Source organism: Callionymus lyra, chromosome 18 (genome assembly GCF_982586985.1).
Source record: "Callionymus lyra chromosome 18, fCalLyr1.hap1.1, whole genome shotgun sequence".
Taxonomy (NCBI): Eukaryota; Metazoa; Chordata; class Actinopteri; order Syngnathiformes; family Callionymidae; genus Callionymus; species Callionymus lyra.
This window is the reverse complement of record NC_141835.1, coordinates 5,906,971-5,920,270: the sequence shown is the minus strand read 5'-3', so window position 1 is coordinate 5,920,270 and position 13,300 is coordinate 5,906,971. Positions and strand designations below refer to the sequence as shown.

General features: G+C 44.4%; 1 protein-coding gene across 1 annotated transcript; it reads left to right on the top strand.

Annotated features, from left to right (window-relative positions):
* Positions 1-1,275: 1,275 nt before the first annotated feature.
* On the top strand, positions 1,276-12,798 carry capn3a (calpain 3a, (p94)). Its single transcript, XM_087779243.1, has 21 exons — positions 1,276-1,612; positions 1,699-1,768; positions 2,098-2,216; positions 2,293-2,426; positions 2,489-2,657; positions 2,780-2,863; positions 2,929-3,020; positions 3,093-3,170; positions 3,242-3,402; positions 3,480-3,649; positions 4,021-4,032; positions 4,118-4,326; positions 5,837-5,873; positions 5,974-6,051; positions 7,075-7,132; positions 7,962-8,026; positions 10,995-11,063; positions 11,123-11,201; positions 11,278-11,394; positions 12,330-12,388; positions 12,503-12,798. The coding sequence occupies exons 1-21, from the start codon at positions 1,304-1,306 to the stop codon at positions 12,527-12,529; spliced, it is 2,196 nt and encodes a 731-aa protein (XP_087635369.1). The 5' UTR covers positions 1,276-1,303; the 3' UTR covers positions 12,530-12,798.
* The last annotated feature ends 502 nt before the right edge of the window (positions 12,799-13,300 follow it).

Sequence of the window (13,300 nt, the reverse complement as noted above, 5' to 3'; positions counted from 1 at the left end):
TAATAAATCTCTTAAATCTTTACCTAAACATAACTAGAATTTAATTTAACAAAGCAAAGAACAGAAATGTAAAAGATAATCTTCACTATTTTATACAGAATCATATAATTATTTTGTTTTTACATTGACAGTGGAAGAATAAAAATTCATAATCATTCTTGTTACTGTGATTTAACAGGGGTTTAGTTCAGTTAGCACTAAACTAGTTAGCATAGCTAGTTTGCAGACTGAATATTAATGTAAAGACGTTTATAGAAAAGTAATTAAAAAAAATAATTATTCACACAGTTGTTTTCTAGAAACTTTGACAAGGTCTCACACTGTATGACATCTTTATGTTTTTGGATCGTGGGAGGAAATCAGAGAGAGGTTTGCTCAAGAGCAAAGGTTTAATCTCAAGCCGTCATTGAACCTGCAACCTTGTAGGCGTGAGTCTTAAGCAATGACCACTAAAATACCCATTATATATTATAATAAAGAAACATTACAATAAATAATTGATAATTATGAGGCAAAAAAATAAGCGAAAGGCAACTTACTTCGTATCGAGGGCAGATAACGTTTCTTAACTTTTTTAGGGTCAAGTTTTGTAGTTTTTTGTGGTCATTTTCTTGATTTTAAACATATAATGGGAAACATTAACACTCCATTCGATATGTGTTAGTAGCGAAAGAGGAAGTTTTTGGGGTTTATGTAAGTGAACGCCTCGATAAATCATTTCATCGCCAGCAAAAGTGAACTTCTCGGTAGCGAAGTCAGAAGTCTTGATGCTCACCTGAAGACAGGTATTACAACCACATCTAACGGACGACAACCTAGTTTAAAAAGCTTAATCTGAAAAGTGTACATTATCCTCGGGGTCGGTCATCTTGGTGTCGCCGGCACGTTGCTGTTATGCTGAGAGTGCTCAACGTTCCCCATTGAGAACAGGTTTAAACGGATTGAATGCCTTCTGCTGAGGCAGGTGAACTACCCACCGCTCTTTACATGCCCTCTGCTCCGGCCCGCTGGCCTTTTTGTCACCCAACAATGACGACAGCCAAACACACGGCCCGGGGGGGGGGGGGCAGTCATTGTCCGTTCGGGCCAATGGGAACACAACAAACGGAGATCCTTGTGATGTGTGCGGCTCTGTGATTGCGTACTTGCATCGTAATGCCAAGGTGAATGCACGTACACCTGCTCGCTCGTCGACCGTTGCCGTGACCGTGATCAAGGAAAAAGGGGGCGCGTCACGCGGAAGGACCAATCAGACGATCCCAACCTGTTTTTTTGTCTTTGTAAGCTTTGTAAGACTTCACCAATGTGGCGAAAGTCAGTTTCTTATTTTCAACACAGAAAGGGAAAAGGGAAAGCCAAGATGCCCTACACGCCTTCCGGCTTCATCTGCGACCGGTTGATCCGGGAGCGCGAGAGAAGAGACGGGGAAGGATCTCTGAACAAGCCTCTGAGCTTCAACAGCCAGGACTTCATCACCATCAAGGATGAGTTCCTCCAGAAGAAGACCTTGTTTGAAGACGAGACTTTCCCGGCATCCGTGGAGTCCTTGGGATTTAGGGATCTTGGACACAAATCCAACAAGGTCAAGAACATCGTCTGGAAGAGACCAAGGGTAGGATGAGATTTGATTTCTCAGGCGCTTAAAGAAATATTTTGGAATGCTTTGACATTTATTTATGTCTCCATTGCTGTCCCCAGGAAATTTGTGACAACCCTCAGTTCATTGTTGGTGGTGCCAATAGGACAGACATCTGCCAGGGAGATCTTGGTAAAATAAAGCTACAATTTAAGGGGAAATGGTCGGAAAAGACTGGTGGAATCTTTACCGCCAGTCTTTACCCTAAAGGTGGCCTCCATGTATTGTGCTTACTCGTGTGGAAGGGACATCTAACCAGCGGTGTTTCCAAACAAACAAAGGGGAAGCACACAAAGGCTGAGGCAGGGGGGACCTTTTGAAAATGTCGATTTGCTGATCACACATGTAGCTCAGGTCTTTCCGACATTTAAATATGTCAGGCAAAAGTACAATGTTGACATGGCTCATCCAGGAAGTACATTCAATACATACTTGACCAAGTCCATTACCTCTTGTCTTAGGTGACTGCTGGTTGCTGGCAGCTATTGCTTGTCTTACCCTGAATGAGAAACTTCTCTTCCGAGTCGTTCCTCCGGACCAAAGTTTCGCCGAGGGCTATGGAGGCATCTTCCACTTCCAGGTCAGCTACAGGGAAATCTGTTCTGTATTTCCGAATATCTGATTGTTTTTAAAAACATAAATACTGTCTTCTCCAGTTCTGGCGCTACGGCGATTGGGTGGACGTCGTCATTGACGACCGCATCCCTACTTTCAATAACCAGCTGGTGTTTACCAAGTCTGCTGAGAGGAACGAGTTCTGGAGTGCTCTGCTCGAGAAGGCCTACGCCAAGTGTGTACTGACCAATCACTGTGTGTCATTTATTTGACTCTAACTGTGATTTCTCTGCACAGGCTGCATGGTTCTTACGAGGCCCTGAAGGGTGGGAACACCACTGAGGCCATGGAGGACTTCACAGGAGGCGTAACTGAGTTCTACGAGTTGAAGGAAGCTCCAAAAGAGCTGTACAGGATCATGAAGAAAGCTCTGGAGAGAGGCTCCCTCATGGGCTGTTCCATTGATGTAGGTACCTCTTTCATCTGCCTGTAGAAAAGTATAATTAAATGTGTCAACAAGATACAATACACAAGTCATGGAATATGTCCTGTGTAAACGATCAAGTAAATCTATGGTGAATATTCTAGTCGCTGGTTCCTGCTCGCTATGAAACCCGGACCTTGACTGGCCTTGTGAAAGGTCATGCCTACTCTGTGACGGCGGTGGAGGAGGTAAAAGCAGCATCCAAACAAAACTGATTGAGAGAAGAAAACAATTTTTGTCCGTTTTTTTTCAGTGTAAAATGCTGAATAAGGACAGTAAAGTTCGACTGGTACGTCTCAGGAACCCCTGGGGTCAAGTGGAATGGAACGGGCCCTGGAGTGACAAGTAACGATTGTCTTTTTCGCACTTCTTCAATTCTGACTTTTGAGTAAAAACCGTTTCATTATGACGATGCAGTTCTAAGGAGTGGGCCACACTGTCCAAGGGCGACAAAGAGAGGTTGCAGCATTTGAGCGCCGAGGACGGAGAGTTCTGGTAAAGGCGGGGATTGCGGCTGGTGGAACTTGAAAGATAGTTGATTTGTAACCGATTCTTTTGACACCTAGGATGTCATTTGAGGACTTTAAAAGGAACTTTACCAAGATCGAGATCTGCAACCTGACACCGGACGCCCTTGAGGAGGACAAAATCCACAAGTGGACCGTGTCGGTGAACGAGGGCCGCTGGGTGAGGGGCTGCTCGGCTGGAGGCTGCAGGAACTACCCGGGTATCACTGTTCACTACAGAGTTATTCTCTTGTCATCAGACACAAAGTTATGAATTATTTCCTTTGTTGTCCCGTAGAGACGTTCTGGACCAACCCCCAGTACCGGCTTCGTTTGATGGAGGAGGACGACGATAACGAGGAGAACGAGGTGGGATGCACCTTCGTGGTGGCCCTGATGCAGAAGAACAGGAGGAAAGAGCGCAAAATGGGAGGCAACCTCTACACCATCGGATTCGCCATTTACGAGGTATCATTTTATTTAGATTTTCTTTTTTAAACTTAAAGACCCAATCTGTAGGATTTCCAAAATGGCTTTTGGTTCCCCCTAGTGACAGAATCTTGTATCAGCAGCCTTTCACGGTTGCCAGTTTTCAGCGCAGTGTGGGGTTTTCATGAATATGGGAATTTGAAAACAGTCCTAGACCCACTGCTGTTAAACAGTTTGGCGGCCATGTGGTCACTCGCAGATCCACAGACTCTTGGGTCGCCAGGTTTCGTAGCGAAGAACAAAGAAGAAACTTTAGAAAATAACTAGACAATAACCTCCAATACACCCTCACTTGGGTTGCATAAAAGGAACAAGAAAATTAATAACCAATTTTCCCTTTCTACCGACAGGTCCCAAAAGAGGTAAGTATTTGGGTCCATAAAAACTCTAACAAAACATCATCCATTAAAGTTCTCGGCCTCCTACTCATCAAGTGTTCTTGTCCAGATGCACGGCAACAAGCAGCACATGGCTAAAGAATTCTTCCTTTTGAACAACACCAAAGCTCGGAGCAAGTCCTACATCAACCTGCGCGAGGTGACCCAGCGCTTCAGCCTGGTCCCCGGGGAGTACGTCATCGTCCCATCCACCTACGAGCCCCACCAGGAGGGCGACTTCATCCTGCGCGTCTTCTCCGAGAAGAGGAACACCTCAGAGTGAGTAGTGTCCGCGGTCTGGCTGCAGGGCCGTAGTCTACCCCTCTTGAAGTAAATCTTATAGTCGCCTCAGTAGGGACGGGTATTGACTGAAGATCAGTCGTTTATTTCAGTCAAATTCATAATGTTTCTCCTGTTATATGTGGTCTACGATGAGCCAAACGTCAGGGTCAACCACATGGGTCTCATCGTCCACCTACGAAACTTCCTTCTATTTAAACTTCATTAAAAGCAAAAAGACTGGAATTTTTGGTAATACTCCTCCCTACATTAGAGCTCAGTATCTATGTTGAGAGAGTGAAATGCTGCCTGACTAGACGGTTGGTTGGGGGAGTGCTTGATGTTGGAGTGTCGACACGAACAAACCATTTTAACGACAATTTGATTTGTAGAGTTGGGAGAAATCGGCCCCAGTTCGAAGCTGTTATGGAATCTTTTTTAGGACAAGCCACGTCAGATTCGAGCGTGATCCGGTAAAAAAAAAAAAAAAAGGGATATTCAGGTCCTGCACAGTCCAGCCTCCAACCCTGAAGGACCAGACCATGCCGAGGCGGACCCGGACCTGTCCTAGAAGCCTTCTGTGTGATGGATGCAGACAGGAATCTAGAGAAAAATATATTTGTTGTTCTTTGTAACCTCAACACTGTTTTACAACGTCTCACTGGGATTCATGGGAAAATTGAATATTCTAGGGGTGTGTATTAGCAAAAAAAAAACTAGCGATACGATATATAGTGATACTCTAGTAATAAGTATAGTCATGTAGTATTGTCGAGTACTTGACTCTGGTGTTGCAGTATTTACAGACCACATGACTCTTAACAAAGTCGTAACTTCTTTAATTTGTTTTCAAACCAAAATATGTCCAAAAAATCAGCTTTAGAAGCTGCTGGAGTCACTGTATCCTCTCGTCCTCAGTCATCATTGTTCCTTTAGCTGCTGAGGACGTAATGACTGCTGCCATCTAGAGGCTGGTGGTTTAATTGCATCACAAAGATGAACAAACGCAGTAAATATTTATGTTTATTTTACTTTAAGAAAAATCTATAAACTATTTTATATTATACACATTGTATTGAAGTATAAAACAAAAATAACTATGATATATAACATGATTCGAAATACAGTGCCGCTGAATATCGATACGGTATCGTGAAAAAATATTGCGATGTTTGAGTGCATCAACATTTTCTTACACCCCTAGTATGTTCCAGAGGTCGTAGAAGTTTTTTGATTTTTGGGTCATTTTTAACGACATATATTCAGAAAATAACTATAATAATAATAATAATATATCTAAATGTATTTTTTAATTGTATACAGAAGAAAAAAATCCAGGATTTTCTACATTTAAATCCAAACAAAGTATATTTTCAGCCACACATTGGCGTGAGAAGCAGCAGGAGAACGATGCGTTCAAAGACGTGCCGTAAAATGTAGTGACGCGTGATGACATCACAGGCCGGTGGTCCACATGACATGATGTTGTTCTTTATTCCTCTTCTCCCAGGGAGATAGAGAACAGGATCGAGGCGGATCATCCGTGGGTGAGTGTCGTGTCCACAGATCAGCAGCTTTAGATGGTCTCGTCCTCCTCCAGGTGTCACAGTCTCTAGTCTCGCTCCATGACTTGTGTCTTACGTTCAGCCAGAGCCTCCGACTCCAGGAGACCAGAGCGACGAGGAGAACCTGCTCCGGACCATGTTCCAGGAAGTGGTCGGTGACGTGAGTAGACGAGTGGAGGAGAGGAGGAGTGGAGGAGTGGAGGAGTGGAGGAGAGGAGGAGTGGAGGAGTGGACGAGTGGACGAGTGGAGGAGTGGAGGAGTGGAGGAGTGGAGGAGTGGAGGAGTGAACGAGTGGAGGAGTGAACGAGTGGAGGAGTGAACGATTGGAGGAGTGAATGAGTGAAGGAGTGAATGATTGGAGGAGCGGAGGAGTGGAGGAGTGGAGGAGTGGAGGAGTGGAGGAGTGGAGGAGTGAATGAGTGGAGGAGTGGAGGAGTGAACGAGTGGAGGAGTGAACGAGTGGAGGAGTGAACGATTGGAGGAGTGAATGAGTGAACGAGTGGAGGAGTGAAGGAGTGAATGATTGGAGGAGCGGAGGAGTGGAGGAGTAGACAAGTGGAGGAGTGGAGGAGTGAATGATTGGAGGAGTGGAGGAGTAGACGAGTGGAGGAGTGGAGGAGTGGAGGAGTAGACGAGTGGAGGAGTGGAGGAGTGGTGGAGTGGAGGAGTAGACGAGTGGAGGAGTGGAGGAGTAGACGAGTGGAGGAGTAGACGAGTGGAGGAGTGAACCAGTGGTGGAGTGGAGGAGTAGACGAGTGGAGGAGTAGACGAGTGAAGGAGTGAACGAGAGGAGGAGTGGAGGAGTGGAGGAGTGAACGAGAGGAAGAGTGGAGGAGTGGAGGAGTGAACGAGTGGTGGAGTGGAGGAGTGAACGAGAGGAAGAGTGGAGGAGTGGAGGAGTGAACGAGTGAACGAGAGGAAGAGTGGAGGAGTGGAGGAGTGAACGAGTGAACGAGAGGAAGAGTGGAGGAGAGAACGAGTGAACGAGTAGACGAGTGGAGGAGTAGACGAGTGGAGGAGTGAACGAGTGGTGGAGTGGAGGAGTAGATGAGTGGAGGAGTGGAGGAGTGGAGGAGTAGACGAGTGAAGGAGTGAACGAGTGAAGGAGTGAACGAGTGGAGGAGTGAACGAGTGAAGGAGTAAACGAGTGAAGTGAACTAATCGTTGTCCTGATGTTTGCAGGACATGGAACTGACGGCCGTGGACTTGAAGCAGGTTCTGAGTCGATTGATCATTCAACGTGAGTTTGTTTGTCTGATCGTCAAGAATGTATTTAAGTATTTCAAGTATTTCAAGTATTTCAAGTATTTCAAGTATTTCAAGTGTATTTATGCTCATGTTTATACATTTACTAACTTTAAACTTTACATTTTCACTCGATTTTGACCAAAAACTATTTCTCCACGTCAGGATTATTTTTACCAAGATTCTTCATCAAACAATCATTCAAATAAAAAGTTAAAAATAAAAAATAAAACAATAAAAATGTATAAATAAATAAAAAAATCAAATATAAAATTTAGAATTAAAAATGTACAATCCACAATTTAAAAATTAAAATAAAAAATAAAATCAACAATTGAAAAATTAAAAATCAAAAATCGAAAAAAAATTATATTAAAATTAAAAACTAACAATTAACAATTGTTGGCGATAAGAATCAAATAATTGAATAAAACATAAACACTATTAAATCATTGAATAATTAGTTGTTGTTTTTCAATAAAAGTTAGATAAATAAAAAAAATGTAATTTAATTTTTACTTGTTCATTCAAGTCAGCAAATAATAAACAAATAATTAAATTAGTTAATAAATGACAAATAAATCATTAAAACTATCATTTTTTGACAAAAAGTTAAAATCCTCGTATAAAAACCATCTTGTAATTTAGGCTTGAACACGTACGAGCTAAAACAAAAACGTTTCTATAGAACATCACGAATAGAAGATGATATCAAACCCTAGAAGGAGCCAAGGTCTCAAGAGAGTAAGCTCTGATATGATTGGTTGAGTTGAATGAAGGAGAAACTATGAAGATGTAAAAGTTACTTTGAAAAACTCTTCCAGACAAGGACTGGAGATGCGACTCCTTCAGCCTGGAGAGCTGCAGGTCTATGGTGGCCCTGATGGACGTATCCTTCGTATCGAGTGCTACCAGACCCCGGGAGGGTCCATGACATCCTTGTGTGAAGGGGCCACATTCATAGAGTCCAGGGGCCACATTCATAGAGTCGAGGGACCACAAAGATAGAGTCCAGGGGCCACATTCATAGAGTTATGGGCCACATACATAGAGTCGAGGGGCCACATACATAGAGTTATGGGCCACATGCATAGAGTTATGGGCCACATACATAGAGTCGAGGGGCCACATGCATAGAGTCGAGGGGCCACATACATAGAGTCGAGGGGCCACATACATAGAGTCAAGGGGCCACATACATAGAGTCGAGGGGCCACATACATAGAGTTATGGGCCACATACATAGAGTTATGGGCCACATACATAGAGTTATGGGCCACATACATAGAGTCCAGGGGCCACATACATAGAGTTATGGGCCACATACATAGAGTCGAGGGGCCACATACATAGAGTTATGGGCCACATACATAGAGTCAAGGGGCCACATACATAGAGCTAAGGGGGCACATACATAGAGCTAAGGGGCCACATACATAGAGTCGAGGGGCCACATACATAGAGTTATGGGCCACATACATAGAGTCAAGGGGCCACATACATAGAGCTAAGGGGCCACATACATAGAGTTATGGGCCACATACATAGAGTCATGGGCCACATACATAGAGTCATGGGCCACATACATAGAGTCATGGGCCACATACATAGAGTTGAGGGGCCACATACATAGAGTCAAGGGGCCTCATATATAGAGTCAAGGGGCCACATACATAGAGTCGAGGGGCCACATGCATAGAGTCGAGGGGCCACATACATAGAGTCGAGGGGCCACATACATAGAGTCAAGGGGCCACATACATAGAGTCGAGGGGCCACATACATAGAGTTATGGGCCACATACATAGAGTTATGGGCCACATACATAGAGTTATGGGCCACATACATAGAGTCCAGGGGCCACATACATAGAGTTATGGGCCACATACATAGAGTCCAGGGGCCACATACATAGAGTTATGGGCCACATACATAGAGTCGAGGGGCCACATACATAGAGTTATGGGCCACATACATAGAGTCAAGGGGCCACATACATAGAGCTAAGGGGGCACATACATAGAGCTAAGGGGCCACATAAATAGAGTCGAGGGGCCACATACATAGAGTTATGGGCCACATACATAGAGTCAAGGGGCCACATACATAGAGCTAAGGGGCCACATACATAGAGTTATGGGCCACATACATAGAGTCATGGGCCACATACATAGAGTCATGGGCCACATACATAGAGTCATGGGCCACATACATAGAGTTGAGGGGCCACATACATAGAGTCAAGGGGCCTCATATATAGAGTCAAGGGGCCACATACATAGAGTCGAGGGGCCACATACATAGAGTTATGGGCCACATACATAGAGTCAAGGGGCCTCATATATAGAGTCAAGGGGCCACATACATAGAGTCGAGGGGCCACATACATAGAGTCAAGGGGCCTCTTATATAGAGTCAAGGGGCCACATACATAGAGTCGAGGGGCCACATACATAGAGTCAAGGGGCCTCTTATATAGAGTCAATGGGCCACATACATAGAGTCAAGGGTGCACATACATAGAGTCAAGGGGCCACATACATAGAGTCGAGGGGCCACATACATAGAGTCAAGGGGCCACATACATAGAGTCGAGGGGCCACATACATAGAGTCATGGGCCACATACATAGAGTCAAGGGTGCACATACATAGAGTCAAGGGGCCACATACATAGAGTCGAGGGGCCACATACATAGAGTCAAGGGGCCACATACATAGAGTCGAGGGGCCACATACATAGAGTCAAGAGTCCACGTACATAGAGTCATGGGCCACATACATAGAGTCAAGGGGCCACATACATAGAGTCGAGGGGCCACATACATAGAGTCATGGGCCACATACATAGAGTCATGGGCCACATAAATAGAATCGAGGGGCTACATACATAGAGTCAAGGGGCCACATATATAGAGTCAAGGGGCCACATACATAGAGTCATGGGCCACATACATAGAGTCAAGGGGCCACATACATAGAGTCGAGGGGCCACATACATAGAGTCATGGGCCACATACATAGAGTCAAGGGGCCACATAGATAGAGTCAAGGGGCCACATACATAGAGCTAAGGGGCCACATACATAGAGTCGAGGGGCCACATACATAGAGTCCAGGGGCCACATTCATAGAGTCCAGGGGCCACATAAATAGAGTCATGGGCTACATACATAGAGTCAAGGGGCCACATATATAGAGTCAAGGGGCCACATACATAGAGCTAAGGGGCCACATACATAGAGCTAAGGGGCCACATACATAGAGTCCAGGGGCCACATACATAGAGCTAAGGGGCCACATACATAGAGCTAAGGGGCCACATACATAGAGCTAAGGGGCCACATATATAGAGTCAAGGGGCCACATACATAGAGCTAAGGGGCCACATACATAGAGCTAAGGGGCCACATACATAGAGCTAAGGGGCCACATACATAGAGTCAAGGGGCCACATACATAGAGCTAAGGGGCCACATACATAGAGCTAAGGGGCCACATACATAGAGCTAAGGGGCCACATACATAGAGCTAAGGGGCCACATATATAGAGTCAAGGGGCCACATACATAGAGCTAAGGGGCCACATACATAGAGTCCAGGGGCCACATACATAGAGTCAAGGGGCCACATACATAGAGCTAAGGGGCCACATACATAGAGCTAAGGGGCCACATACATAGAGCTAAGGGGCCACATACATAGAGCTAAGGGGCCACATATATAGAGTCAAGGGGCCACATACATAGAGCTAAGGGGCCACATACATAGAGTCCAGGGGCCACATACATAGAGTCAAGGGGCCACATCTTGACACTGATTTTGAAGGATGTTTGTTGTATTTAACGCACCGACCAGATGGACGGCACCGGTCGCCTCAACCTTCAAGAGTTCAGCATCCTCTGGAACAAGATCCAGCAGTGGCAGGTGAGGGTCAGAGGTCAGAGGGTGAAGGTCAAGTTTGGTGTGACCCCGTCTCTCCTCAGAGGATCTTCAAGCGCTACAACTCGGACGACTGCGGCAGCATCAACAGCTACGAGATGAGAAGCGCCATCAACGACGCAGGTGAACAGCGCTTCACACTCGTCGCCACGACAACAGCTCGACTGTGAACGTTGTCGTCACGTGTCTCGTCTCCTAGGTTACCGTCTCACCAACCAGCTGTACGACCTCATCACCATGCGCTACGCTAACGAGAGGATGAACGTGGACTTCGACAGCTTCATCAGCTGCCTGGTCCGTCTGGAGGCCATGTTCCGTGAGTGACAAGGGATACCTCGAACACATTTGTTTTTTTTGGCCATCGGTTTCACCTTGACCCAGAGACAACACAAGGGATACCACAAACACATTTCACAGCTAGCATTTTACAATTAGCATTTCACAGCTAGCATTTCACAGCTAGCATTTCACAGTTCGCATTTCACTGCTAGCATTTCACAGTTCGCATTTCACTGCTAGCATTTCACAGTTCGGATTTCACAGCTAGCATTTCACAGCTAGCATTTCACAGTTCGCATTTCACAGTTCGCATTTCACTGCTAGCATTTCACAGTTCGCATTTCACTGCTAGCATTTCACAGCCAGCATTTCACAGTTCGCATTTCACTGCTACCATTTCACAGCTACCATTTCACAGCTAGCATTTCGCAGTTAGCATTTCACTGCTAGCATCTCACAGTTCGCATTTCGCACTTTAAATTTCACAGCTAGCATTTCACAGTTAGCATTTCACAGTTCATATTTCACAGTTTGCATTTCACAGTTAGCATTTCACATGTAGCATTGCATAGTTAGCATTTCACTGTTAGAATTTCACAGCTAACATTTCACAGTTAGCATTTCATAGTTAGCATTTCACAGCTAGCATTTCACAGCTAGCTTTTCACAGCTAGCATTTCACAGTTAGCATTTCACATTTAGCACTTCACTGTTAGCATTACACATTTAGAATAAACTGGATTAAAAAAAACAAGATTATCCATTTTTATTTACTTTATATGTTGATTCTTAATTCACCAAATCGTTAAATATACTTTTAATGATGCACAGATTTACTCTAAATAAAAAAATAATTCAACTGTTCATCAACAGAATCTTCTATTTTAGTCGAGAGGGGACTTGATTTATGGTTAATTAAACTTTGACAGGTTTATATTCATTTTTCCTTCATGCTGATCATTTCTCTTCCAGGAGCTTTTCAAGCTTTTGACCAACATGGCGATGGAACCATCAGCCTCAGCGTCCTGGAGGTGAGAACTTTGAGACTCTTCTACACAAATAATAATAAACAAGACATGTATTTAAATGAAAATAATGATGTCACAAGTTTGTTCTATGTCGTCACCAACTGTGGTTTCCTGCAGTGGCTTCAGTTGACCATGTACGTCTAGACGAGACCTTCAACTCCAGGAACTCCTTTACCTCAGTACTCGTGGGCTCGGCCTCCATCTTCCTCCTGCCAGTCACTCCTCCTCCTCCTCTTCCTCCTCCTCCTCCTCCTCATCCACCTCCTGCCACATCCACCACCAGTCAATGGTTTCCCTGGAACAAACATTATTTTTCACATGATTTTTCTGTTCCCGTCACAGCTTCTCCTCTTCGCCGTTCACTCACCTTCTTCTTCGCAGTTTTCCGTGTAGCTCCTGGTTCAGCAGCAGCAACATCCGCCCTCTTGTCAATCATCCAACAGGAGAACTCGTGACATGAAACAATAAAAAGTTGGTCGACTTTGGTATCTGGGATGGACGTGAGCGTGTTTCGCTTTTCTTTCTCTTGTCTGGCGCCCTCTACTGTTGGAACTATGACACGGCACGACTGTCGTAAAGAAAATAATAATCTCGAAATGCAACATTTGAGAGAAGAATATAAAAGAAATGCTTAAGGGTTTTACGTTTTCTTTCGCTTTTAGCTCCAGAAAATACTAAAAACTTTAGCTAAAATTTAAATAGAACCGTTGTATTTATTTACCGTAAAGCAGTTTGGTGGTCACGTGAAAACTTTTGTAGGGAAAGTTATTACCTTTTTTTTCTTCTTTTTTTAAAAATATAATTTAGTATTTATTTACAGGAAAACAGAATTTATTCTTTTAATCAACAACAAAAAATTAAAATAACTAGATTTTTTATATTTACCGAATCTGTCCGCGTTTCGTAGAGCGACGC